Raw genomic sequence first — 27,368 nt, 5'->3', positions numbered from 1 at the left:
AAAAAATGTAATTATTTTTCCCAGCGTCACGTGAAGGCAGCATTAACCCGGAGCGCTCGTCGCTCTCGTGCCTCATAATGTGGCTCATCCGAGGTCAGGACGCTGTCATGAGCTGAAGAAATCCTGCAGTGTTATGATGGTTTGTGAGCGGCTGGGAGGGTGAGCGGCTCTTCGCTTGTGTGGTGGTCTTAGATTAGATTATTTAGACTGTAGCTCAGTGTTATTACAGCAGTACTACATCTTTAATCCTCGATAGTTTTAGTTTATCGGACAGTCCCCGGAGTGCGGTGGCAGCACAATGACACTGTTTTAATTTTGTGCTGGAGGAGCGAGACATGTGCGGCAGAAAGACCGCTACTCGTGTCGCCTAAAAGCAGCCGGGACCGGACATTTTTGATGAAGACAGAGGCCAGAAGAAGGAGACGCAACATGTTAGAACCTGCGGGGATCCCCCTGATCGTGCTGGACTTTATCTGTCTCATCCTCGGTATGTGAACCGGATCCACCCATGTCTGTTAAACCGACCCTTTAATCCGTTTTGTTTCATTATAAAGAATTGCAGCTTGTTAAAGTGGACTTCCTTTATCGCCAAACTCCTACAGCAACTATTCTGCTGTAGAGATTTATTACATGACGTTGCTGAAACAAATCAAATGATTTGCATACACGTCACACATACACACTGGAGGCTTGAGGTTTCAGGGAACGAGGCAGGAAGATGGAAAAAAAGTGCAACAAAGTCTGCGTGTGTGTTCCCCCCGAGCAACGCTGTATTTTTAGCTCAGTGTTTGTAGTGTAATCATTGCCCAGAGACGAGCTGCAGGGCTGCTAAATGTAACTGTACAATACTGCAGTAAAAGTACATTAACACAAAAGACATATTATTGGGTATGACTTTTGTACAACAAGGAAAGAGCCTCACAGAGATTAAAAGTCCGTTTTACATAGTGTTGTAATGTAATTAAGTCAATTCAAATAATGTACTTTTTCCGATTTTTAGATACCTTACTTGAGCATAACCATTATATGCTACATAATAGTTCTACTTTACATTCCAAAGAGAGATATTGTACTTTCCTCCACATTTATTTTAACGCTGGAGTACTAATTCATTTGAGGCTATATTAACTTAACTTAATATATATTTAAACATGAACTATGATGCGTTGTTGAATGTGATGAATGACCAAAGGAAGTAGGCCAAGTTAAAAATCAGCTTCACCTCACCCAGTTACAACAGTAAAACAGACTGATGCATCAGTAATAACGATCCCATAGCATATTATATAGCAATACAACAATTATGCATCATAGAAAAATCTATTTAGATGATACTAATACGAAGATTAAAATACTTTTGAACACAGAACTTTTACCCAAGCATTTTCACATTGTGGTATTTCTACTTTTACTAAATGTAAGGATCTGAATACTTCTTCTTCTTCTTGTTATCATTTCACCACTTTTACTTTTATTTCAACATCGAATTTACACAAAACCGGGGCTTTTAATGAACGAGACACTTTCCAGTTTGATTGTTGGTGACAGCACAACAACAAAATGTGAGGATTGGTGAGTCAGCAGCACAGGCGACCACAGGACACTGACTAAGCAGGAAGAGCGAGCGCAGATGAATGACGGGGAGAGATTTGTGTGTGTTTAAACCTCTCTCTATCTTTATGGCACCTATCAAACTGAACTGTGGCAGTACAAAGGTTTTCTTTAATGTACCACTTAATTCATTATTTTTCTTACTTATTAAGCCAAACTCCTGGTTAAATACAATATAAGTATGCAGCGTCAACAACTGTCAACTGAAACACAGGCAGGTATAACATCAAAATATTAATAAGTAAAAAATAAACAATCAAACAGTGGATATTATTCATCTTTTTGCATTTTAGGTGGAGGACGGACTCATCCCAATAAGATTAAGTGCATGTTCAGATCAGCATAGTCCACGGATGTCATTCACAGCCAGTTTTAGTTCATTAAGAATTTCATAAAACCGCAGTCTGTGAAATATGCCCGGTTTAAATGAACGAGCCGAAACAAAGTTCTATGACAGCAGTGATCATAAGAATGCCTGGCATTGCATCGCTGACTTCAGGTTTGCCAAATATCTTTTTTGTGTGTGAGAAGAATAACAAAAATGTCAAACCAGAGGAAGTTGAAGCATGTTTTATGTGTGCTTGGTGGTGATTCCTGGACAGATGAACACAATAACAAAGCTCTTCAGCTGATCTCACCTTCATAGTTCTAGCATCTTAAGTCAAACATGATCTTTGTGATATACTTCTGTTGTAAAGTCTTTCAATTCAGTCATTGTGCAGCTAAATAAAACCCCACAAGTCAACAGCTTCTATTCCGCTAAGGTGGGAAAACGCCTATGTGATGCCACCGTTTCACGTTTCCTGTGACTAAAACTTCAAATGATAGCGTTGTGTAATAGTAGCAGTGGCTCAGACCTCTGAGTCACACCAGTATTTGCAGCTGCTTGTAAACGTGATGTACACTTTGATGATACAAGATAGAAGACAAACTGACAAAGAGGTGGAATTTAAACAAATAATCTGCCTCTTTCTTTATTTTAACAGTTGGACTTCCATTTTTTATCCTCACCCCTCAACACAACCCTTTCAAGCGGGGTTTCTTCTGTAACGATGAGTCCATCAGATACCCCCTGAAAGAGGACACCATATCCTACCAGCTGCTGGGAGGAGTCATGATCCCCTTCACGCTCATCGTGGTAAGACAACAGTCTTCCATAAGTTCTCTGACCTTAAAATGTCAGTAGGTGAGGTCACTTATTGTTTCCTCTTCTCCTCTGTTGGCAGATCGTCTGCGGCGAGTGCCTTTCTGTTTACATGTCTCGCATCAACAACCAGTCTTCGGGGACCAAGTATGCAGCGTGTGTCTACAAAGCCGTGGGGAGCTACGTGTTTGGAGCGGCTGCTAGCCAGTCGCTGACGGACATAGCCAAGTACTCCATCGGTCGTCTGCGGCCAAACTTCCTGGCGGTATGCAAACCAGGATGGAATAGCATCAACTGCAATGCTGGCGGATACATCGAGAACTTCACCTGCACCGGAGACAAGTTCCTGGTAGATGAGGCCAGGTAATGGTCCTGAACACGGCGGCACCAGCTGCTTTCTTTAGGAGGGGAAATGCATCCTCAGTGTCTTTGGACTGATTTATAACATGATTAGCTTTGCGTAATAGTCGAGTCTCTCTGGGAGGAGCCTGATCATTGAAGAGTGGCCAGTCATTTGCATTACTTTGCATTACTTTGCAATACGTGCAGCTTCTATGGCAATCTTAGTACTTAGTGCAGCAATTTCATTAAGTTAGTGTTTACAAGAGACAGATTAAAAGGAGAATCGTCAAAATGTATGCAGTTGACCGAGATATTTCCAGTCTCTTAGTCCCCAAAACTCTAAATCACACACTTTACACAATGCAATACAAGTGTTTCTGCGTTGAAATGTCAACAGAAGTGGAATAATAGTTGCTTATAAAAGCAACTTCAAAATACTTTTAAATCTAGAATACTAGCATTATGAACATCTACCGGTACTATTTATCAATGAGCCATTAAAAAGAGGTACTAAAGACAATACACACCAACATTAACAATTGCCCATAAAGAGTGTCTTTTCATTCGACCCTCCCTACCTGGTAGACGCCCAAACTTTCGGCTTTTTGTCAAAAATGTGTCGTCACATTATCATCATGACATCACTCATTTCCAGATGAAGCTCCTCTAGAGTCACAGCAGACATCACACAACTACAGTCGCTAAATCATGCTCCATGCAACGAGCAAACTGATTCTGATGTGTGAAATGAGTGGAGTTCCCCTTTAATCCAGTTCTAAATAATATCAACGGGGTAAAATAGAGTTTAATTATGATAGACCTTCGTTATGAATGAATGGAAAGTGATTTGATTAAGATGATGGTGCCTAATTTCATTCTGTATGTCTTTTGTTTATTTTTTGTAGACTGTCCTTCTACTCTGGTCATTCATCCTTCTCTATGTACTGCATGCTGTTCCTGGTAGTAAGTACATGTAACTCATGAACTATATAGCCGAAATGTGGCTTACGTTTGAGTGCTAGAAATACAAAAAACAATGATTATTCGAATCAATACCTCTGCTTGCTCTGTTTTACTGTTAAATGTACACTATAAATGACTAAATGTATGTATGCCATTGTCAAAAAAGTATAATTATTACAGAATGGACTGTAAAATTCTCATGTACACATGGACTGCAAATATTTGCTCGGACAAAATAAAGAGTTTGCCTTCTGTTGGTGCGACCCCACAGCTTTCGTTGTTTCGAATATTTAATCATCTCCTCTTCCTCCTGCAGCTGTACATTCAAGCTAGACTGAGGTCAGAATGGTCGAGGCTCCTGCGTCCCACCATCCAGTTCTTCCTGACCGCCACTGCTGTGTATGTGGGTCTGTCCCGGGTGTCCGACTACAAACATCACTGGAGCGACGTGCTCACTGGCCTCCTGCAGGGAGGTTTAGTGGCCACTCTCACAGTAAGCGCCATCTAAAGAACTATTAGAACAATGACAAAGCGAGGCGTAATGTATTTTATTACATCACAACATGCAACTGAAAATGTCAGTTTATTTAAAAAGTACATTGAGAAATAAGAAAGAATAAATAATTCAGTAAACAGGTAGATGTAAAGGATAAACGAGGCATTTTACACAGAAACACATTAAAGACAATAGAAGGGAAAGTCTGATGTACTTTAATAATATTTTTCCGTCTTAGTTGTACAATTAGGGGCAGCTAGGGCTCAGGAGGTAGAACAGGGTCGTCCTTCAGTCACACAATTGTATACATCATTGGTATAATGTGTGTGTGAATGAGTGACAAATTACAAAGCACTTGTCCAGTACGGTAGAAGGTTCCTTTATAAGTGCGGTCCATTTAAAAGTACAATAGTATGAATAACAGCAGAATGTTTTTTAATTGTGTTGCTTGTTTTTCTGCAGGTGTTCTGTGTGGCCAACTTCTTTGAACAGCCAGTGGACCCCGTAGTGTCACAGGGGGAAGAGGCCTCACACACCAGTGTACAGGAACATCCTCTCAATGGGAACCACTACGGCAGCACTGACTGAATCTGAGGCCTCAAAGACAATACTCTAGGGCCTGTACACCTTCAAATGGCCATGAAAGGAGCTAAAACAATGAACTGCAAGTGTTAAATATGAACTGCTTGTTGTTTCTGTACATTTCTTCGACATAGTTTGCCCGGTGGAGCCGACGACGCTGCAGGCTTCAGCTGCTACCTTTGGTGTGGTCGGTAAACTTTGATTAAAAGAAGGAACGTGCACGACAGATGACAGTTCTTGCACTTTACTGAGATATAAAGAAGCAGAACCTTCTGCAGAGGTTTTGGGTAAATCAAACATGATATAGTTTATGGGATGACAAAACAAAATACAGAGCAAAAGTTGCTTTTTTTTTACAGTGTAAGCTTGTTGTAAATGGGGTTGCTAGTGTATATTGGTCTGACGTTGCCATCATGAATGAATGGAATTCCTTTTGCCCAGAATATAATGAGTGTCTGTGTGCGCACTGCAAGCAGGCAGGAGGGCCTGGCACCTGTGAATAAGAAAACCTGGACTGTCCTTCAACTTCAAATGGAGCCTGAACTCATACATATATATATATGAGCTACCTGCTATTATGTCCCCTCCCTGGTGTTATTTCATGTATGAAAAATACAATGTTGTTTTTACGTTTTTTATGAAACGCTAAGTTTTTTGTCAATGCAGCCGCTTTAAACAGTATTGTTTGGATCAGAACTGGGCAAAAAGACGTGTGACAAATAAAGAGAGCTCTGTTTTGCTACTTTGTTACAAAGAAGGGAAAGGACTCCTGTGTGTTTTGTCTGTGGAAAAAAAAACAAAGCAGATATAATACAAGTGAGCCTTGGACAAAATGCAGCTGCAGCAGAATAGCTCATTGTATTTTTCTAATAACACTGCAGTGTGAGGTATAAGGCATCGAGGAAGAGAGACCAAGGGTTTGATCCAGGAACCAACTTCGTCTCAGAAATGCAGCCCTAACAGAAAACAACACTGCTTCAGTATGTGTTGAGTCAACACGGAACCCACAAATGTTGTGGTGTCAGTGAAAAAACGTGTTTGTTCATTATCCCGGTGGTAGCAGTAAAAACAAACAGACTATCGCTGCATATTCTTGCAGGTTCTAACACAAAGAGGTCGGCTTGTCTTCACCAAAGGAAACTGTCAGCAGACAGGCGCTGATCCTTGGCTGCTAATGTCCGGGATGAAGGTCTGCTTCAGAGTTTAAATCCTATTACAGTGAACTAGGTTTAGTTTAACACACAGTGACAGCAGTTAACCACACTCATCAATGTCAACTCAAGTCTACAGGCTTCAAAAACACTTTCATAGAATCAGCAGGGCTATTGGGATTCTTCTGCATTCTTCAGCATCATAACAGCAAGAGCTCTATCCTGTGCCTGAAAACGAAACAAACACCTCAACATCAGCCAAAGACTGACAATCAATGTAATTCAATTCACCTTTAATTGATATGATGTTATGTTGTCCATGCGCTGTTTTTTGTTCCTAATACAACCAACACTTTTTTCCTCCATACGACCCTAACTTTGGGCATCTTTCCCATCTTCCACTGGACGTCCTCACAGAAACACAAGACTTTAACTCATCTACAATACATACACAGAGTTCACAACAGCGCTGTTCCCCCCTGTTCTCTCACGGGAAACGTTCCAAGTTTCAGTTCCCATTAACTCTTCAGTTATAACTGCCAGTTAAAGCCATACCTGAGCATGTCATTTTTAGGAATATGTTGAAAGTCCCTCAGAGAAACTTACCATTGTCTCTTGCTTGACTGAACTCTGCTGACCTTATTAAGCACATTTGATTTGGAGGCCAAACAGCACTAGCGCTAGTCCTATCTAGGGAATGACATGAATGGGTGTTGTATAGATTCCTTCACAAGCACTTCAATTTGTAAGTATGCATGCAAGCAGAACTGAGTCGGGATGTAGAAATAGGCAGTTTGAAATGCTGGGTGGGATTTCCTGGGGAAATTGCAAAAAGCTGTTCAAAAATAAAAAGAGCCCGTTTTTAAGCATTTGGAAATATTCTGCGTTGCTGTAGCATCACTTCGACCTCCCTCACGTCTGAGACCTGATGTTGTGTTGCTCCACAGAGCTCTCTCTTGTTGTCACGCTGACCTCGACAACAGCCTGTTTTGAAAGCAGCTCCATTCACTCTCACATGTCACATGTCTCACTTTATCTTGCCAGGCAGTGATGCCACTGGAGAAACAAGTGACTGAGAATACAGTGGCAGCTTTTAAAGAATTGACACTGAAACATGAGTTGAATTCCCCTCACACTACACTTACTTTTCCAGCCCACTTTTCTTGAGAGAATGACTACTCAAATAACCTCGCGTAACAGGAGTCTATTAACAGTTTAAAAAACGGGAGAAAATAATGGATGCAAAGGGTCCGTGAGTGGTCTTTGATAGAGTTTCACATGGAGTAACCCAGAGAGAACAAACCACTCGACTGTTTCACTCATCTTGTTACCGTTTGAGAGGAGACAAAAAAAAGAGAAGTACAACATTGGGAAAGGTGTGAATAGCAGGTTGGACAGCGTGATATGGGTTCACTTTAAATTGTTGTGTAAATACAGCCATGAACATACAGGCTGTTACAGAAGAACACTGCACCTGATGCCTCATGACAACTATACATGGTGGCAATAAAGTCACGCTCAACACTGTCAGACAGTTTGCTTTCCTTAATAAACCTTCAAGTTTCCCTTTTCATCTGTAACAATTGGTGCATTGGTTGTATACAACAGGTCAAAGTAAGGAGCAAGTGAGTAAAATGGGAGAGAACGGATTTGCTGCACCATCATGCTTATATGCTGTGATGGAGAATGACATGTTTGCATGTTGGTAAAATTGATAACAGCATTAAAGAACTGAATACCAAACAGTGGGCCCATCTAGCAACTAGGTTTGAATGCAGTCCATCAGTGAGAGATGTTCAAGTAAGCTTCGGAAGGAGAAACATTGAGTCTGTTGAGAGGCTCCGTCTACAGAGTGGCATCTATGGCCACCTACCGGACATGGATGATACAAAGGAGCTACACTATTTGCTTTACAAGTGTCAAGTTAAATGCTTAGAAATAGAGCAATTAATGTATACATCTTCCCAGTGAAATACAAAACCTTCTCTGGTCACAGCTTTGCAAAGGAGGATTAGCAGCTTCTGAGAGGACATTTTGTATCTTTGGGCCAGACAAAAAACAAGCAATTTGAATGACTTGACTAAAAACATGCTGCAACAGATAAACTGGGATGATCAGTTGATAAAGGTTATCGTTGGTTACCCACTGCTCCCAACAGGCCAAGGATGGGTAAAATGTTATCCATGCATCTAATGTAAATGATTATAAAGTTGAAGTTGCAAGACTAGGCCTACAACTTCACATCACCTTAAACAGAAAACACAAAGAGTCCTCACTATTTCGAACGCAATGTAAAATAAATGTGCTTTGCGAGTTACGGAACATACTTAACGTTTGATAGGCCAGACTTGCCACAAGATATAACACAGGACAATACAAGATGGATTTGATGTGTGACAGCTTCACTCAATTTATTTCCATGGTATTAAACATTTCAGCCACAGTTGACAGGGCGTAGTCCTTCCATCCTCTGAAACAGTGAGGAGCAAAAACCGTGAAGTCTAAACATTTTCCCTCTTAAATATAATGCTCGTATGAACAACTCGTAACAGTAAACAGAATTCAAGACTGTGGCGTTTGGATTGTTATGCATGTTACGTTTTTCTTTTGGTACACTGAAATATTAGGCAAACAAATTCAAAAGTACATGAAATGTGTTTCAAGAAACGGATTGTGTGTTTGTTCTTCCCACACAAGTCATTACTCCTCTGCCACTGGTGAAATCTGCTCACAGGGAACCAACCTAAAACACTCAACGTACTGAAGTTAAGCTCAATCAGAAGAATTTTACACCACGGTAGGGTTGTAAAATTTTATTTGGAGAAATCTGTACATGGAGGTTTCGGCCTTCAGCGTGTTCACATATAGAAGCATATTGGGGACACAGACAGGTAGCTCACTGAAGATCAATGGAGGCGCGACCCATTACTCAAAACTGGACAGGAAGGACAGTACAACCTGCTTCAGTTTAATATCCGACGCCTCTGAGATCATGCCCTCAACCCTGAAACAGAAAAAAGGTCAATTTAGCACTTTTTAGAAAACTGCAAATACCCACTTTCATTGATCAAACATATTGCGACAAAGGACTATTTCTCACCTGATAGAGGTAAGCAGGTCCTGGTGCTGGCCGAGGACGTGCTGCAGGAAAGCCTTCTCGAACCGTGTGATCTTGCTGGGCTCCATCTTGTCCAAGTGACCTCTGACACCGGCGTAGATGACCGTTACCTGCTCCTCAATGGCCATGGGACCTGGGGGGGGGGGGGGGGGGGAAACTGTTTTGTTTGGAAGACGTACAATACCAGCATAGCATTTATATTCTACTTCTTGGAGGACGGAAATAGGAAAGTTGGACAGTTGACACTCACAGTACTGTCCCTGCTTGAGCAATTCAGTGAGCCTGACACCCCTGCTAAGGAGCTGCTGGGTGGCAGCGTCGAGGTCAGAGCCGAACTGGGCGAAGGCAGCCACCTCACGGTACTGGGCCAGCTCCAGCTTCATGGTACCGGCAACCTACAGGGTAGAAATTAGATTATTTATAATGCTGGAGATCACAGCCTCTATTTAATGAAATGCAGGATTTGGTTTTATTAAAAAAAAACAAATAAAAAAAAAACAACTGTTTAACGATTTACTGTGAAACCAAATACGAAAGAAATGGAGCCGAAGTGTCTGAATTTAAAAATGAAACCCACCTGCTTCATGGCTTTGGTCTGGGCAGCAGAGCCTACTCTGGACACAGACAGACCCACGTTGATAGCTGGGCGGATACCCTTGTAGAACAGCTCAGTCTCCAAGAAGATCTACAGCAAACATCACAATAGAAGAGCATCGTAACGTAGAGTGTTTCATGTACGGGCCAAAGCTCAACCTATAATATTAATGACATCTTTGGCCAAACCTGTCCATCTGTGATGGAGATGACATTGGTGGGGATGTAGGCAGACACGTCACCGGCCTGGGTCTCAATGACGGGCAGGGCAGTGAGGGAGCCGCCGCCGAAGTTGTCGTTCATCTTGGCAGCTCTCTCCAGCAGACGGGAATGCAGGTAGAACACATCACCGGGGTAAGCCTCACGACCGGGAGGACGACGCAGCAGCAGAGACATCTGACGGTAGGCAACAGCCTGAGAGGAGAAAAAGAAGATTTACCATGGCTGCACTTGGGAATACTGATTAAATTGCTAATATTCATCCACGAGATATTTTCCAAAATGTGATTTCAAGCTACGACAGTTTTACAGGACCTCGCGGTTTTTTTCATTTTACAACAGCGATCTGCATCCTCACCTGCTTGGACAGATCATCATAGATGATCAGGGCATGCTTGCCGTTGTCTCTGAAGTACTCTCCCATGGAGCAGCCAGAGTATGGGGCCAGGTACTGCAGAGGAGCAGCATCAGAGGCGGTGGCAGAGACCACAATGGTGTACTTCATGGCATCAGCATCAGTGAGCCTCTTCACCAGCTGGGCGACAGTGGACCTCTTCTGGCCAATGGCAACGTAGATGCAGTACAGCTTCTTCTTCTCGTCAGTTCCCTCGTTGAAGCGCTTCTGGTTGATGATTGTGTCGATGGCAATGGCAGTTTTGCTGGAGAATGAAAATCAATTTAAAAAGCATACTTAGCAACTTTAAAATTGCACAGACAGGGTTCCCACGCATGCCTTGAAAAAAATTTCCATGCTACCTCCTGATTTTCAAGGTACCATATTAAGTGATGATCTATAGGCCCCTGAAGCTTTCCGCGCCCCCCTCCCTCACACACACAACCCCCTAGGACACCTGACTACTTACTTGATTTAAAAGATGTGCCAGTCAAGTCTACATTGTAAATGCTTAGAGATTATATCTTCTTGATAATATCAATGCATGAAACAATGCAACAAGCTGTAGATGAACAACAAATGTGTTTTGTAGACCCAGACAGCCAGAACCTCACTGCACCGACTGTCTCCTAAAAATTACGTTTCCCCAAAACTAAAATGCATTCTCAATTACGTTTGACCAAAAACATATTTTCTCCCCGATTACATTTGTGTTTGACTTATTACATTGACGTATTACAAATACGTTTCTAATAACATTTTAACACCACCACCGGCTCTCCTTCTCCCTATTACGCGATCAACACGCCACCTGTCTCCGGCAGAAATTCGCTCATTCACGCACGGGAACAACACAGAGTTGTCGGCCGAGATACCACCAAAACACCCCGCCTGTCGCCAGCAGAAACACGCTCATCCAGGCCGAGCAACGAGGAACATTACGCGGCTACAATACCTCCACAAAGGCCCGCGTGTAAAATCCGGGAGTATTTGTCATACGCCAAACACAAACGTAATCAGGGAGAAAATACGTTTTTCGTCAAACGTAATTGAGAATGCATTTTAGTTTTGGGGGAACGTAATTTTTAGGAGACAGGACTGCACCATTAGACCACCATTACATTTTTCCTCTCGCGCACCCCCGAGAGGCAGCTCACGCACCCCCAGGGGTGCGCGCACCCCACTTTGGGAATCCCTGCTCTACAACATGGGATCATCCATTTCTATCTCCAGTAAAAAGCTGTTCACATGTAAAGGGTTTTTATAAACTCATCTTAATTCTGTGCTCAATAGTTTCATTTTATTACTATTTTACACATCATCCAATCAAATTTTCCAGAACAACCGTTTCAATTTCCATGTAACTGTTAACTTTTGCTCAGTTTCCATGACTTTTCCAAACCTGGAAAATGAAAAAATGAATTCCATGTTTTCCAGGTACCGTGGGAACCCTGACATCGGCTTTAGCTCCCTTTAATCCATGGAATGCTTGCATGTCCAAAGACAAGTATTTACCCGGTCTGCCTGTCACCAATGATCAGCTCACGCTGGCCTCTGCCAATGGGCACCAGGCTGTCCACAGCCTTGATTCCAGTCTGCATGGGTTCCCTCACAGAGATACGAGGGATGATACCAGGAGCCTTCAGACCCACACGCCTACGGATGCTGTTGCCCAGAGGACCCTGAGGTCAAAATAAATATGCATTTTAAAAGCTCAACCCACATATCAAGGTACCGACAAGTGTGCAAATAAAGCTATTATTATTGGCACACTTTATTAATTATAAAAAAAAAGGGTAAACAAGCAACAATTCTAATGTGTTACTTTAACTTGGATCAAATTGGTAACTGGAGTTTTAAGTATCGTTGGTGTTTAGATAGTTGTAAAACACTAAGTAAAGCAATTAGACTGGAAAAAAAAAACATCGAAATTTGATCTTGCTTCAACAGATGCCAATTAGGACAAACTGGTCTGACAGATCAAAACTTAAGCTCAATCTACAGTAATTTTATTTTCTACTTAATTAAAACATAAAGTAGAGTGGCTCAGGTCACCTTTCCATCAATGGCATTTCCCAGAGCGTCCACCACACGGCCGAGCAGCTCCAGACCAACAGGGACATCCACGATGGCACCGGTCCTCTTCACGATGTCACCCTCCTTGATCAGTTTGTCATTACCGAACACCACAACACCAACGTTGTCGGGCTCCAAGTTCAGAGACATGCCCTGGAGGGAAAATGACCGTTTTACACTGGTGGCTTTGTCATATAAATAAAAGGTATGAATGACACTAAACTGAAGGTGTTGGCTGGTCAAGGTTTTGGAGCATTTCAGTTTAGGAAAAAAAAGGTACACAATGTCTTTTGCTTTTGTTAATTCAAGATGACTGCACTGTGGGGGACTACACATCTATAATACTGTTGGGCAAGTGTAGCTTTAAAAATCAGTGCATTTAGAGCTCAACCTGGAAACAAAACATCTGTTTTATAATGTATTTTTATAGATACCTTCAGTCCGGAGGAGAACTCCACCATCTCTTCTGCCTGGACATTTCTCAGCCCATACACTCTGGCAATACCGTCACCAATGGACAGCACGCGTCCAGTCTCCTCCAGGTTGGCAGAGGTGTTAGCACCCAAGATCTTGTCCTCCAGGATTGAAGACACCTCAGCAGTGCCTGTGTAAGACAAGACATTATAGGATCTCGCTCAGCAACAATGAAAAACACTTTCTGATTAGACAGTCATGTTAAAATGATACAACAGTGTTGGATTATCCTAGATTAATTATAAAAAATATCAAATTTAGGGGAAATGAATCTCTCAATTCAATGAAATTTAGTTAAAATACTGTGATATCTCTTAATTAATGACAATTAAATCAGAGTTTTCTTGAGCATTTCTAGTATAAAGATTACAGACAAAATAATCCACCACTAGTTTATGATAAAAAATTACAGGCTAACGCAAATGTAACAATATTGATTAAGAGTCAAAGATACTGATGTTGCTGTGATGTTTCTTCTACACACATGTATATTTATCTAAAGCTTCCTAACGGTACACATGAATACTGATGAGTATGTTTGTCCAGAAATTTCAGACAAACATGTAAACCTGTAGAATGCTATTCTGTTAGTTTGACCCAGTAACTACAAAGACAAGCTCTTTACACACACAGTATGATCAATGACAATTGATCACCTTTGGGAGACGACCTAGAGTACCTGTCATGTTGTTTTTGTCTCACCTGTCTTCTGCAGCAATGGTCTGTGTGTGTGGAGGTGGTTGACCCCAACACAGGCGGCCGGAAGAGCCTTGGACACCTGTACAGACGTATTTAATTAATTGCAAATAAAAGGTTTGTCGCACATATTGCAGCGACAGTTAAAATGTGCACTTTAAAAGCCGAGCTGGAGTAGCGCTGCGCAGCGGAGACGACGTGCGCTGTCAGGCTTCCTGACCTTCAAAGCGTGGCTGAATGAGCAGTTAGCTGATGGCTAGCGTTAGCATTGCGTGCTAACTTTAGCACCGCTTGCTACAGGACGGAGAATGTCGTTTTACAAGGGCAACTTCGACAAACACACGTAATGCAACAATTTGAAGGCAACTGACGCGAGTCGTTATACAAGAGAACTTAGCTGTGTTTAAGGCCGCATTAATAAGTCGATAAATCAGCTAGCGGCCTTAACGTTACCCTTCACACGCAGAAGGTTCACACAGATATTATTAGATTAACTTGCTGCAACATTCCCATCAGATGTAGATATTATGATTGAAATACTTACATATCCAGCCCTTCTGGGCAGGCTCCTGGCCAAAGCTGCTGCAACTCTCACGGATAACATTTTGTTGGGTTGACCTGTCCTCCACCACTAGCGGCTTCGACCTGGCTGTGAGTAAGGGAGAGTGTAATGGCTGAATGGACTCTTCTTCTATTTATGTGACACTGACGTTACGTTCTCTGCTTTCCTGCTCGACTCTGCCCCCTGCCGTCACGGGGATGGTAGTGGACGCAACACGCCCCCCTACAACTTTACTTTGGACGAAGCTGGTCGACTCTATTTTACAATATATAGCGCATGTCGTTTAAGTGAAAATGAGTATCCAATACCGCTCTTTAAAAACAATCTGTTACAAGTAAAGGTATTACATTCAAGAGTTCACTTAAGTAAAGGTACAAAAGTATTAACAGCAAAGTGTTCTGAAAGTAAAAGTACTTTTTTGACAGAGTGGTCCCTTAAACTTATTAACATAGTTTAATAATATATAGCACTCTGTGTTGTCTTGTTAGTACTTGACAATGTAGTATAAGAGTCTCCTGAATGATGATACGACTTATATTAATATTCTCACTTGTTTTATTGTTTCTGCACGCATTGTAAAGGGTCAATATTGCATAACTTTGTAAATTAAATCTTAAATCTGTTTTTAGGTTTACTTTGTAACATCTGCCTTGGGACTACGGATGAAAATAGCCTCTCCTCTTGGCTAACTCTGGCGTATTTACAGCAATGTTTATATTAATGTGCATTGTCCCTAACTAAATAAACCAATAAATAAAATATCATGTGTTATGTGTCAGATAAATGTAACGGAGTAAGAATATAATACTCCCTCTTAAATTAAGTGAAATTGAAATGTAAAGTAGCTTAACATTTAAATGGTTACGCCAAATTGTACGTTAGTATGGTACTTGAGTAAATGTACTTTATTAATTTCCTACACTGTGTATGTAAATGGTTTGGACAAAACATGAAGGACTACTGTCAGTATGATGCAGTCCAGTTCAACACAATCACTATGATCTCAAAAACACACATAAAGTAGATCAGAGTTGCAGCCCTTCATGTGGAGTTTGAAATAAATGTTAATTTAGGAGCTGAGCGAGGGGTCTAATGACACGCTGTTACGTTGCACCCTGGGAAATGTAGGAGCCAGCGTTTTTATAGCTTGACCTTGAGCTCTTAGATACAGTCTGTAGTTTGATCAGGATAAAAGTCAGAGTCTGAATCAGCCTAATTGGCCAGGTTTGAGTACACACACCAGGACATTTTACTCGGGTTATTTTGCTCTCATTGTACATTCTTAGATAACATGGATACATATTTTATATGCTATGTGAATGGTTTTCTCCAAAAACATTAAACAACAGCTGATTAATCTTTTTTTAATCAAGATCAGTTGACAAGCCTTGATAAGTTAACCGAGAGAAACCTCCAGCTTTGGTGTGAAGCGCCGCAACATCGCCCTCTTTAGCCCGGGACATCTAACGACATGTCTGCCTTTGTCAACGACAACCGAGCGAGTCAGACAGTCGTTGGGTTTTGCCTGTGGTGCTAGTCAGCAACAACCAGCCGCATGAATGTAGATCCGCATGGGCTACTACTACTCTTTCTCTCCAAATAACCCAGCGGAATCATAAGATAAGGATCCCAGGATGGTCTTAGTGCATGTCGGATATCTGGTTCTTCCTGTATTCGGCTCAGTAAGAAACAGAGGTACGGTATTAATATTCATATCGATCCAAAACATGTGCCCTGTTTATCTTAATATTCACTGCAGCTGTTGGCTAGCTAGCTCGAGTTTAGCCGTCGGGTTAGCTCGCTTTAGCTAGCTTAAAACTTACGTCAAATTATTCGCGAAAAAACGCCGGTAACGTGATTTGTATTCACAACACATTATTACAAACCACTGAATTATGTTGTTTTTCTGGCGACATTTCGTGTAAATCATGAAAAATACCGCCGCTAAAGATAAGCTAACTATCTCGTTGGCACCGGCTATGTACTGGAACGGAAACATTCCTCACAAAGGATTTCACATCCACGGGGCGTGCTGTCCAAAACAGCAGATATGTCGCATAGACAATCGCGATAGACAATGTAACTCTGACACATATTTAACTGGTGCGATTTGTTATTTCAGTAACATTACGATGTATTGTAATTTCCCCCGAGGCGCTACCGTGTATTTGCACCTTAAAAATACCGCAAAATAGACGTAGCCTTTCCAGCCAGTCAGCTTATCTGTGCCTGGATGATGTCATTTGAAGATCATTGCTTTTGCTCGCGCTCGCTCGTTGTTCCAGCGTGATTTCAGTAATTATTATCCGTGTCAGTTGGCCAAGGGACTAATCGATACATGGCCGATGGCCCGAGGAGCGTGGACTTCCGATCCATTAAAGTATCAGTCGCCCTTTTTTATATTTGCTAATTGGCAATTCAGCAGCTGCTTGTTTGAAGCTGCCGAATTGCAAAAAAAAAGACCCAAGTAGCGTGTATAACAAATACCACAATGTGGTCCCAGTTAAACAATGGTAAAGCTACAGTGTAACATTAATTTCATAACAGTGGCATCAATGATTTCATTGTGCTTTTATTTCTGTTCTTATTTCCCTGTTTCATAGTATGGAGGCTGCCTCTACATTCTGCATTTATCAGATCTTTGTCGTCCCCCCCCCATTGTGTAGCTAATGATCATCTGCTGCTGTGTGGTGTGGCGTGGCCTCTGCCTGTTCTCTGCATTTAGCTGTATTGTGAATCCCTTCTTCATTTCCTCTTTCCATCAGAAGACGACATTGGTATTAAAAAGCACCCCCCTCCCAAGATGTATTCAGTCATAGACTTTCCATGTTAAGCAGACTAAAACAATAGCTAACACCTAGATCAGAGCACCTTTTTTTGTCTTTCTTTCTGTCAAATTGCTGTAGCACTGAGTGAACATTTTAGCTCCTTTTTTTTAGAAATCAGTTGAATGTCATTGTGTACTTCCCATCCAGTCTTGATAGACAACATGCTGTAAATTCCTGTAAAGTGGATACATTTTGCATGATCTTAAATACTGCACTGCATTGTTGAACACCAGAATTTGGCTCATCTTCCTTCTCTTCACACAAGGTGCAATGTACATGATTAAAGTGACCTGTAATTTAAAAGAAAATAGCATGCAAATTGGAACCATATGCATGCCATTTTTTATTGTTAAAACACAGCATTCCATCCAATGCTGTCATGTGATCACTTAAAATTGATTGAAGGTACACTGCACCTGCACACAACAACCTGCCATAACTGTCTCCATTTTTGTGTAATCCTTTTTGTTCCCTTTGCAAATTCCAAGCTTCGAATCACACTGAATTGTCAGGGCTGCTTACCCCTTACGGGCAAATGAAACTCTAAACATTTACGGAAGCAAAAACATGCTCACTGGTGGTTCATCACTTCCCAATTTCCCCTCCACTAACATGAGGCCAAAATGCTATCCATTTCACAGGGATGCCTATTTTCCTGCACTGCTAAAGAGATCCTCTATTAGTAATAACGTCTTTTATTGTTTGGTTGTGGTCTCTCTTTACCTTTTGTTCTGGTAATAGTACTTTCAATGCATGGTCACATTTATGATTCATAATTTTTTGTTTTTGTTTTTCTACATTGACTAGTGAAAATCCAATGTAATCTTTCTGTAGTAAAGATGTACCCTGCTGTACTGAAATCATGTGCTGTAGCCAACACGTCTGCTCATTGGATGCCGCTTTTGTTCTTTTTAACCCTATATGGAGCATGGTGGGCCTTGCCTTCAGTCTATGTTGTTTATTTTTGTTGCATGAATTTATACTATTATTATAAAAAAGAAAAAAAACACAAATTCCACATATACTAATATTTTTCAATAAAGAATATAGTGTTTTTCCTAACCTTCAGTGTGCTTCTTGCTGATTTCCATTTATTGTCCTCCTTGTCCCTACCTGCCCCCCCCCCCTCCACCCTCCACCCACCTCGCCCGCTGTGACAAAGATAGACAATTTCCACGCTTCCTCCATCACAGGGCCTGAATGAGTCTATCTGCTGTCATTCATGGTGATCGTTGTCACTGAGGCGCTTGAAAACGCAGTGTTACAGTCTAGACTTGAGCCTTTGACCCGCAGCAGCAAGGTCATCTCTTGTCTGCCCGGCAACACTGACGACCTGAAAATATTGATGGAAGGTCACACTGCTTCTCTTTTGCTGGGTGTGTTTTTAAACTCCTGCGTTTTTCAAGCGTACTCTTAGTAAATGCAATGTAGACTTTGCCTATGTCCTCATGATTTTCTAAAAATATTTTCACTGTTTACTTTAGAATTCGTCATCTCTTTTACGCTGTCAAAGCAGATTCAATTCAAACCGTGCTGGAATTTTACTGCACAATTTCTAAATGTCTAAACTCTGTAAATTCACTGCTTCACTTTCTGCCAGATGGACATAACGGAGCACAATGAATCCTGCCAGGATTTCCTCAAAAGTTCGAAAAAGCGAAATTTATTATTGCAATTTCTTAGCCCGTGCATCATCAAAAAAGTATTTTTTTAATGTAAGCACATTATTAAAACCACATTCCACCACAGCACAAGTTCGTCTGTATTTTTCTCCCCGTTGAGTCTCCACAGCAGTCCGCTCGCTGCAGTTGCCAAATAGCTGTGGTTGGAGAGGGTTGAAAAAGCATTTACGCTATTTCCTCTCAACTCCGGAATGTTCATATGAGAGAATATGTAGGGCGACGCTGTATGTGTAAGGATACAGAAGGTTTCAGTGAAGCACAGCTGTAAAATAATGTTTGTTTTTAATCATAAGAAGGAAGGTATTGTTCTTTAGTGGTCAATAGAGACGTGGCTCCCTAAACAGTTTGTGTATCTTATAGACTAATGGTTTTACTCAGGCTGCTCTGACCCACTGTCAGCTGCAGAATTTACAAGAACCGAGCCACGTTGAAGTCCGTACACTGGTAGATTTCATCTGTTCTGATCCAGTTCGCTTGTCTGTGAATCGGAAGACCAGGAGTCGATCCAGCGGTCGGAAATGCGATTAAAGAAATGAAAAGCTTGCGTATTGTGTGCAGGGCCAAAAATGGTCGTCGTGTTCATGGTACTTGTGGTAACCGTCATTTCCCCACCCCCACAGAAGTATTTTTCACCCTAGGTAAGAGGTAGGGCTTCATTAACATGCTATATCACACGCACACACACAGTGACACCACATTTCACCCACAATTAATGCCATCTAATCTCTCCCTTCAGGTGCCTTACAACTTCTCCTTATCCTCCACAGGATCCCATTTCAACCGGCAACAGCAGCAGCAGCAGCAGCACAGCCATGCTACCTCTTGCCGGCACTTCCAGTTAGGTCCTCAGGCCCCGCTGCCCATGGACTTCCCCATGCCCCACCCAGGGCAGCCGCAGTCAGGCATTAACGCCCACCTGGCCCCCCCCGGCCACCAGCATGGCCCTCCGCTCCACCCGCCCCTCAACCCCCTGCCAGCCCCCCAGTTCCAGGACATCCCCGCCCCTCCCTTCCTACCTCAGGCATTACACCAGCAATACCTCCTCCAGCAGCAGATCCTCGAGGCCCAGCACCGACACATCTTGCCACCCTCCAGGTATCCACACAGGCTTTCTGGGGAATTTAAAAGTACAGGAAAAATGAAAGACACAATTATTATGTTTACAGTAAGATCCTAGGATTTATAAAACATGCTTGGTTATGTGTCTTAGTAGACGCACCCCAGAGAGAGTTCCTCACCAGCCCCACAGACTGCGGCCCAGCTATGAGTTTGCTCCCCCTCTTCATGTCCCTCCTCAGCCTGTGGTGCAGCAGCCCCGCTACCTGGCTGAGGGCACAGACTGGTGAGCAATACCTCTATCAGCACCACAGAGGCAAACAGTCTCACATTTTATATTTGTTTGAAAATTAATTTCCATGATGTAAGTTTAGATTTCAAACCAACAAAGTCTTATTCAAAACAATATAATATTCATTTTCACACAGATTTTTCAATTTGGTGTTGAGAAAAAAAAAGAAGCAAGTCTCACTGTATGCATTTCACCAAATGTAACATGAATAGTTACTTATAGACAGTACGCAGCACTACAGAGGCAAACAATATCAGCGACTTTGTTTTTGTCAGAAAAAAAGCAGTTATCATGATGTAGGTTTAGATTTCATACGAACAGAAATGACACTACATTTTACACAATTTATTTGTGGACCAACGATACTTGAGACATCCTTTTTTTTTGTCAGCTTTTCTTAGTTTGACTGCACCTGACCATATCTGGGTCATGAAAAGATGAAAGGGCTTTCAGGCCAAGTTTAAAATACACTAACATTGGCAATAAACATTGTACCTGTCTTTACAAGGAGCTCTATAGGGCAAAATAGCAGTAGAGTTACCCACAGCTGCTGCAGAAAACTGAAGCTCAAAAGCGTAGTTATGCGTAATCTACTTTTATCAAAAGATAATTAGCCACAAACACGGTGAAATAATGACTTGTGTTCCACTTGCTGACTTGTTTTTTTTGGTTTCTGTTCAGGGATCTAAGTGTCGATGCTGGGTTGCCCCCCCACCAGTATCACATCCACCCGCTGCCGCAGCACTATCAGCACTACTTGACCTCTCCCAGGATGCACCATTTCCCCAGAAACAACGCCTCAACACAAGTGGTGAGCTCCTTCTGCCTCACTACAATCAATCATGTTAGTCTCGATGAACTCCCAGCGACTCTCCTCTGGGTGTCTGAGAATAATCTCCAAACCCAGCAACCGGGGATGCTCCACTTTTCCCTGCTGCATGCTGCAGAGCTGATGCGAGCTTCTTTTAACTGTCATCTTCCAGGTTGTCCATGAGATCAGAAACTACCCATATCCCCAGCTGCACTTGCTGGCTCTGCAGAGCCTCAACCCCTCCCGCCACGCGTCTGCCGTTAGAGAGAGCTACGAGGTTCGTACCCTCAGCTTCCTCCTCCTCCTCCTCCTCCTCAGCAGACGCACCAGTCTACACTCATTTATCATTGTTGTCTCTGTGACCAATGCTCTGGACAGGCTTGAGTGTGTAACTGATTTACTCCGACTTCCAGATGCCTCGAATGGTCCAACTGCCTTTAATCTCATGACGTTTGTCATTTCAAACAAGATGCAATTGTTTTCCGAGAGCCTCTTTCCGAGAGCACCAATTTAATTTCATCATTCCACACTTGCATGTCTTTTGCATTTTAATGTGTTTTTTGTTTTTGTTTATCTCGGCAGGCAAATACAGAAATGCCTTTTGTTCAGACTTCAGAATAATTCAAATACATGTGCATATGTTGTTTCCTCTCTAGGAGCTTTTGCAGCTGGAGGACAGGCTGGGCAGTGTAAACCGGGGAGCGGTCCAAACCACCATAGAGAGATTCACCTTCCCCCATAAGTACAAGAAGGTAAAAAAGAAAAGAAAAAGGAGTTCAGCCTTTTACCTGCTAGCTGGGGGAGGAAACCTTTTGATGGGGTCTGGTACGGACGGACCAAGGCATTGGGCTGAAGGACGGGGATGGAAGCGGCGGGTCGAAAGGATGAAAGAGTGTCGATGAGATAGTTCAAAGGTCAAACTAATTTCAGTTAGCAGATTAGGAAGACGGTCTGCAGTGTACACAATTCAAGGCGAGGGATGAGTCATCCAGATGTCTGCAGATAGGCGTGTGGAATGAATTTTAAGAACCGTCTACACTGACTGTGACCCAAATACTCTGTCAGATTATTTGGTACATTGTGATTGAGAAGAAGTAATTGAGTCTTTTCCATCTGATGTCTATTCTTTTTTTTTTTTTTTTTTTTTTTCTTTTTTTTTCTGGGATGCATGATAAGGTGACTCTTTTCTTCTTCATCATCTGAGCTGACTGAGAAACACCCTTGACATAAACAAATCAGCTCCTAACACACAGCTGCATGAAGCACTTTAATAATTGAAGTCTGTCTGTCTCTCTCTCCCTCTCTCTCTCTCCCCCTCTCTCTCTCTTTCTCTCTGCAGAGAATACCCCAGGACCTGAAGATGTGTCTGGATGATGAGGAGCTGGACACCGATGAGAAGTGCACCATCTGTTTGTCAATGCTGGAGGATGGCGAGGATGTCAGGTACAACTATATGATGAGGAGGAAATGCTGGTTATGCAGATGTTCAGATGTCCTCAGTTACATACAGCTGATAGCAATTCTAAAGTAGTATGGCAATGACAGATAGTCCAGCACCTTAATTTATATTGAAATATCTTAATAACTATCGAATTGATTGCCTTGACATTTTTTTATTCATAGGATGAATCTTAATGACTTTAGTGATTTGGCAGATTGTCAGGAAATGTTGTACACGCAATCATGGTCCCAAGAGGATGAATCCTAATCACTTAGGTGGTCCCCCCCCCCCCAGCGCCACCAGCAGTTCGAAATATTCAATTTTCAAAGAATTTTGGTTCATGAGTAAATAGCAGCAGAACTAATAGCATTCCCCAAATCTCAGCTGTACCCTGTGCATTAGTCTTGTTCTCCAGAAGAGGAATACTTTGGTGAATTTGATGGTGATTCGTAGATCTTCCTTGTATATGTTTCTTGCCCAACGGCTTGAAAATCCTGGAGACAGACGTTCTCTCAGTGGAGAAGTTACACAGGAAGTTATTTTACTCTGTGAAAAAGAGGAAAGAAGAACAGGTAGGTGACAGCTTCAAACTAATTTCATCCAATGTCTGAAAAAAAAAGGTAAATTGATATGACGAAACTAAATATCTTCAGACTATTGATCTGATAACACAAGCAATAGAGGAGCTGGACTCGGAGATGTTTTTGACATTTTTGATACAAAAAAATGACAAATGATTACTTGATTGTCAAAATACTTTGATTATTTTTTCTGTTGATCCACTAATTTGATTAATCAAAGCAGAAGAGTATCAAAGACACAAAAAAAGTCATTATTACGGTAATAGTGGTGTGACATAGATCAAGATCCAAGCGTCATTGAAATACAAATTATTATTTTACCGAACGTATCATAATCGAAAAGTACTACTTTTCAAAGGGCAGCGTTTGAATGTTGCAGAACATTTCCTTGAAGTGGATTCCTGCATTTATGTTAAATCCTGACCGTGTCTCATCTGTGTCCGTAGGAGATTACCCTGCATGCACCTCTTCCACCAGGGGTGTGTGGACCAGTGGCTGGCCACCAGCAGGAAGTGCCCCATCTGCAGAGTGGACATTGAGACCCAACTGACCCCCGACAGTTGATAGCTCCTGGTCGACTCCCGCAGCTTTCGATCTGGTCTTGTTAATTCTTCATCGCGTCCCTCCGGGGGACGCTCTGCCAAACGCCCCTCTCTTCTCCTCTGCATCACCCAACGAGCCTGCCTTCTGAGACAGCTGTGACAGAAGGATCAACAAAGCACACTCACCTACAACACAGCGAGCGATGGGGCGATGGGGGGTTTGATGCATAGACAGGTGGCTGGACTGAAGGTTGGTTTGAATGGACTTGCTGGATGTAAAAGGTAGGAGCGGACATATATATATGGACAGATGTGCTGAGGCTTCACACACAGATTCTGTCAGATTGTGTACACTGTGTGCATTTCTCCGTACAGCCATCACGAGAGGACACTCTGACTACCAACCTCCCCAGCTCAGTGTGGCGTAATCAGGCCATTTCTCTGCCACTGTAGCTAAACACCCCCCCCCCCCCCCCCCCGGCCTGTGAAAAAAATCCTTTAAGCTGCACTCTGCCCAAGCTCTCAGCACATCTGTACAGAACATAATCAAATGATTAGCATGAGGTTGTTTGGTGTGAACTCTCGTAGCTGAACGCTTGTGGTGTAATGGAGTGTAGTACTGAATAAGTATTTACAGAGTAACAGTGTTGTGTAGCAAGCAAAAGCCTTTTGAGAAATATGTTTGTGAAAAATGAACCTACAGAGAGGTCAAATACGGCTCAAATAAGAGAACATTCAGCGTGTTGATTAATCACAGACAATGAGGAAAGAGCTAGTTGTGTAAAAAAAAAGGCCAAAAATCCCTCTTTCTTGTCTAACATGGTTTTGGATTTACAGTTAGATGCCATCAGAGTTGATGCGAAAACCCACTAACTGCAGGCATGGCTTCCAGTGATCTGTGTAGTGTTGTAGTCTGGCCGCTATTATCTAGAGCAGAGGCCTCAGATGTGCATGCTGTATGGCAGGCTTGGGCTGTCTCGTTAATATTGTGGAGCAGTAGAAACAGGGACTGTGTGTCTGTGCATGTGAACCGTATACTATGACTCTGACGATGCCACTCATTCATAGAGGAGGACAAAAATGCACCTAACACACCCCCCCCCCCCCCACACACACACACACACACACACACACACACTCATCCGGAGTAGACCAAGTTGCCCTTAGCCACCGATCTTAGACCAATGTAGCACTTCTCTCCTGATGTTTGGAGGTTAGGGCTCAAAGAGCTGCCAGCAGATCCGTGTCTAACTGCAACTCCTCTCTGTTGCCTCGCTCATGGCACGATCACATGACGTGAGAGGCCGGCATGGGCTCGAGGATGCGGTGCCTGAGATCTTGCCATCGGAGTGATTCAAATCTGACATTTGTATGACCTATTACCAGAACCTTATTGCCTATCAAACAAGCACATGTGATTTCTATATACAGTGAATCGCCTCTGTTGTTTTATCGGCTCCTTTTCATTTCAATATAAGTTGCTCCCACTGTTATGATTACAAGACTGTCTGGTGTTACAGGGGAAATACAAACTAGTTTGCCTGTGATATGTGCTAGAATGTGTATGATTGTCCCCCACCCGCCTCCCCCTCATGGTTGTGGTGTATGGTATTGCTAGAACAACTGTGAGACGTTCAGTGATAGAAGCCGTTTTTCTCTATATCATGCATGAACCATGTCGGCGTAGTTTACTTGAAAGGAGGGTGAAAGGGAGAAAAAGCCATCCATTTGAAAAATACCAAACAATTGTTCTGAACATAAATTCTTATTTTCAATCGTCTTTTTCTGCCATTTTTCTTTTTCTTTTTCTTGTTTTTTTTTTTTTTTTTGCTCACATGCCAATTTGGACATGGTACTAATATGCCGAGTCCTTGTCCATTTTAACCATCGTGAAGAAAAAGCTGCAATGCTGCAAAAACATATTTATTGTTGTTATAATGTAGCTTGTGTTTTGTAAATGCACTATAATATGGAGTTGCCTGATTTCTTTTGGTTTGGTGGTGTGGGTTCTTGTCCTAGATTTTGTGTTTCTTTTCATGCTTCCTTGTGTATTATTGGAGCGTAACTTGACTTGTTTGTGTTGCGTTTTGTTTTTTTCTTTTTCGTATGAAACCTCCATCCAAAAAACTACAGATGGATGAAAATGGAGGTTTTGCTAGTTCACATAGAATGCTGTGATTTAAAGATGCCTTAAGTATTTAACAATCATTATTTATTACTAACTGTAGCTAGCTAGCTATCGTGGTGGAATATTTAATGTGTCTATCTCATAACTTTGCAATTTAATCAATATATTTATTTAAAATAACACAAAATATATAAAAAAAGAAAAGAATACCTCATTATGCATTGGTCGGTGGGGATGCTTTTGCATGCCGTCTGTGTTTTCTTTTTCAAAGGGGGAAAAAAAGAAACCTGTTGAAAAATTGACTTGGGGGTGTTTACCCAACACATTTTCTAGCCAGCATGGTGCTGTTGATCTGGATTACATTCCATTCATGTCACCTCTTGATTTCACGATTAAATCTCTTCATTTATTTAACATCACCCCTGCTTTGATCTGAAGCAGATTACTGGGTACAACGCCGTTTTCTTTGTCTTAGTATGGCTCCACAATTAGCTTGCTTTTGTTTTATGATACTGCTTCGTTTCCCATAATCAGTCATATTTGATTTAATTTGAGATATTCCTTTTATTTTGATCATGCTCATGATATTCCATCATATCTGGATCTCAATTTTGCGCGTATTATTTTAGGAACCACATATTGAGCTCTTATTATTTGTCCTTATGTATTGCTGGCAAACGCTTTGTGTGGGATTTTGGGAAGTATCTAACGTGCTAACTTGAGCCATTGGTCTTATTGAGCAAATTTCTGGTGTATTGTGTTGATACAATATAGATAGTGTGTTTCACACCTGGGTATAATAAGCTAACTACGTTTTCGGTGTGCATTTCTTATTAATACTCTACTAATTCTGCAAATTATTATAACGTGTATTGGATTGGAAACAAAGCTGGCTGGTCTTATTATAATTTTCATTTCGTGCTCTCACTGGCCTTACCCCATGTCCTCCACAGTGTACCCCATCACTCCAGAGCGACCTGGACAGTAGCCATAGTATTAACTCAAGCTGATGAACCTGAATGAACAGTAGAACTTAAAGCACAAGCTTTTTAATGCATGTCCTTCTCAGGTTTTCCTATGTGTATGTGGGAGTAGCTCTGTAGATGTGTTTATTATGATGCTGTACCTTCTTGAATATTTCTGATGTTTCTTTGCTGCTGAAAAAAATGTTGATTATTAACCTGCCAGTGAAAAAGGGAAGTGGCCATCTTTGTACAACACACTGCTGTTTTGCTGTAACCGCGCAATGTTTTATGATCTTGAGTATTTTATAGAAAAGTAGAAGTATGTATCAATAATATGAAAGCAATAGCTAAATCATAATGAAGAATAACATGATCAGTGAATATTGTGGAAAATCTTTAGATTCACTCTGGGTGGATTTTGTACTGTATTTATTACTAATGATGATGCAAAAAGTTGCATAGCTTAACCCAAACTGTTCTGTCTCTTTTTTATTTATTGTCTTGTATATGATCTTTTTGTATGTGTTTTTCAAATAAACTGCCTAAAATGCTGAGAACTAATCTAATCTGTGGTGTTATTGGGTGCCGTTTTATAATCACTCCATATATACTGTGTGTGT

The 27,368-nt window shown here is 41.7% G+C and overlaps 3 protein-coding genes across 6 annotated transcripts; 2 read left to right on the top strand and 1 right to left on the bottom strand.

Moving 5' to 3' along the window:
- Positions 1-116: 116 nt before the first annotated feature.
- Positions 117-5,861, top strand: LOC306778085 (phospholipid phosphatase 1-like). Its single transcript, XM_079269456.1, has 6 exons — positions 117-487; positions 2,598-2,749; positions 2,838-3,118; positions 4,003-4,060; positions 4,377-4,553; positions 5,019-5,861. The coding sequence occupies exons 1-6, from the start codon at positions 397-399 to the stop codon at positions 5,142-5,144; spliced, it is 885 nt and encodes a 294-aa protein (XP_079125582.1). The 5' UTR covers positions 117-396; the 3' UTR covers positions 5,145-5,861.
- A 2,808-nt stretch (positions 5,862-8,669) lies between these two features.
- Positions 8,670-14,544, bottom strand: LOC306778252 (ATP synthase subunit alpha, mitochondrial-like). The gene is made up of 11 exons (XM_079269695.1): positions 14,405-14,544; positions 13,867-13,942; positions 13,125-13,294; positions 12,670-12,843; positions 12,130-12,296; positions 10,579-10,879; positions 10,191-10,415; positions 9,985-10,092; positions 9,658-9,802; positions 9,390-9,540; positions 8,670-9,293 (listed from the first exon to the last, which is right to left on the bottom strand). Exons 1-11 carry the CDS (start codon positions 14,462-14,464, stop codon positions 9,215-9,217), a joined length of 1,656 nt encoding a protein of 551 aa, XP_079125821.1. The 5' UTR covers positions 14,465-14,544; the 3' UTR covers positions 8,670-9,214.
- A 1,407-nt stretch (positions 14,545-15,951) lies between these two features.
- Positions 15,952-27,305, top strand: ark2cb (arkadia (RNF111) C-terminal like ring finger ubiquitin ligase 2Cb). Of its 4 annotated transcripts, XM_079270438.1 has the most exons (10): positions 15,979-16,117; positions 17,026-18,626; positions 18,851-19,570; positions 19,700-20,027; positions 20,143-20,274; positions 20,962-21,091; positions 21,264-21,368; positions 21,748-21,843; positions 22,431-22,534; positions 23,560-27,305. In XM_079270438.1, the coding sequence occupies exons 3-10, from the start codon at positions 19,465-19,467 to the stop codon at positions 23,675-23,677; spliced, it is 1,119 nt and encodes a 372-aa protein (XP_079126564.1). In that variant the 5' UTR covers positions 15,979-16,117; positions 17,026-18,626; positions 18,851-19,464; the 3' UTR covers positions 23,678-27,305. The 4 variants fall into 4 exon arrangements, with proteins under 4 accessions (XP_079126567.1, XP_079126566.1, XP_079126564.1 ...); XM_079270439.1 differs by having other exon boundaries at positions 17,026-19,570; positions 20,146-20,274; XM_079270441.1 differs by lacking the exons at positions 17,026-18,626; positions 18,851-19,570 and having other exon boundaries at positions 15,952-16,117; positions 20,146-20,274.
- The last annotated feature ends 63 nt before the right edge of the window (positions 27,306-27,368 follow it).

Source organism: Melanostigma gelatinosum, assembly GCF_949748355.1.
Source record: "Melanostigma gelatinosum genome assembly, chromosome: 6".
Taxonomy (NCBI): domain Eukaryota; kingdom Metazoa; phylum Chordata; class Actinopteri; order Perciformes; family Zoarcidae; genus Melanostigma; species Melanostigma gelatinosum.
Note: the sequence above shows the minus strand (reverse complement) of the source record. Positions and strands in the feature narration are given on the sequence as shown.

What these genes read in the sequence shown, in the direction of transcription:
- ark2cb (XM_079270438.1), top strand. Translation starts at nt 19,465, where the DNA reads ATGAAAAGCTTGCGTATTGTGTGCAGGGCCAAAAATGGTCGTCGTGTT. An exon ending in AGAAGTATTTTTCACCCTAG is followed by an intron (nt 19,571 to 19,699) that starts GTAAGAGGTAGG and finishes TATCCTCCACAG; the next exon opens with GATCCCATTTCAACCGGCAA. An exon ending in CCGTTAGAGAGAGCTACGAG is followed by an intron (nt 21,369 to 21,747) that starts GTTCGTACCCTC and finishes TTTCCTCTCTAG; the next exon opens with GAGCTTTTGCAGCTGGAGGA.
- LOC306778085 (XM_079269456.1), top strand. Translation starts at nt 397, where the DNA reads ATGAAGACAGAGGCCAGAAGAAGGAGACGCAACATGTTAGAACCTGCG. An exon ending in CTTTATCTGTCTCATCCTCG is followed by an intron (nt 488 to 2,597) that starts GTATGTGAACCG and finishes TTATTTTAACAG; the next exon opens with TTGGACTTCCATTTTTTATC. An exon ending in TCCCCTTCACGCTCATCGTG is followed by an intron (nt 2,750 to 2,837) that starts GTAAGACAACAG and finishes CTCTGTTGGCAG; the next exon opens with ATCGTCTGCGGCGAGTGCCT.
- LOC306778252 (XM_079269695.1), bottom strand. Translation starts at nt 14,464, where the DNA reads ATGTTATCCGTGAGAGTTGCAGCAGCTTTGGCCAGGAGCCTGCCCAGA. An exon ending in TGCCCAGAAGGGCTGGATAT is followed by an intron (nt 13,943 to 14,404) that starts GTAAGTATTTCA and finishes ACGTCTGTACAG; the next exon opens with GTGTCCAAGGCTCTTCCGGC. An exon ending in ACCATTGCTGCAGAAGACAG is followed by an intron (nt 13,295 to 13,866) that starts GTGAGACAAAAA and finishes TGTCTTACACAG; the next exon opens with GCACTGCTGAGGTGTCTTCA.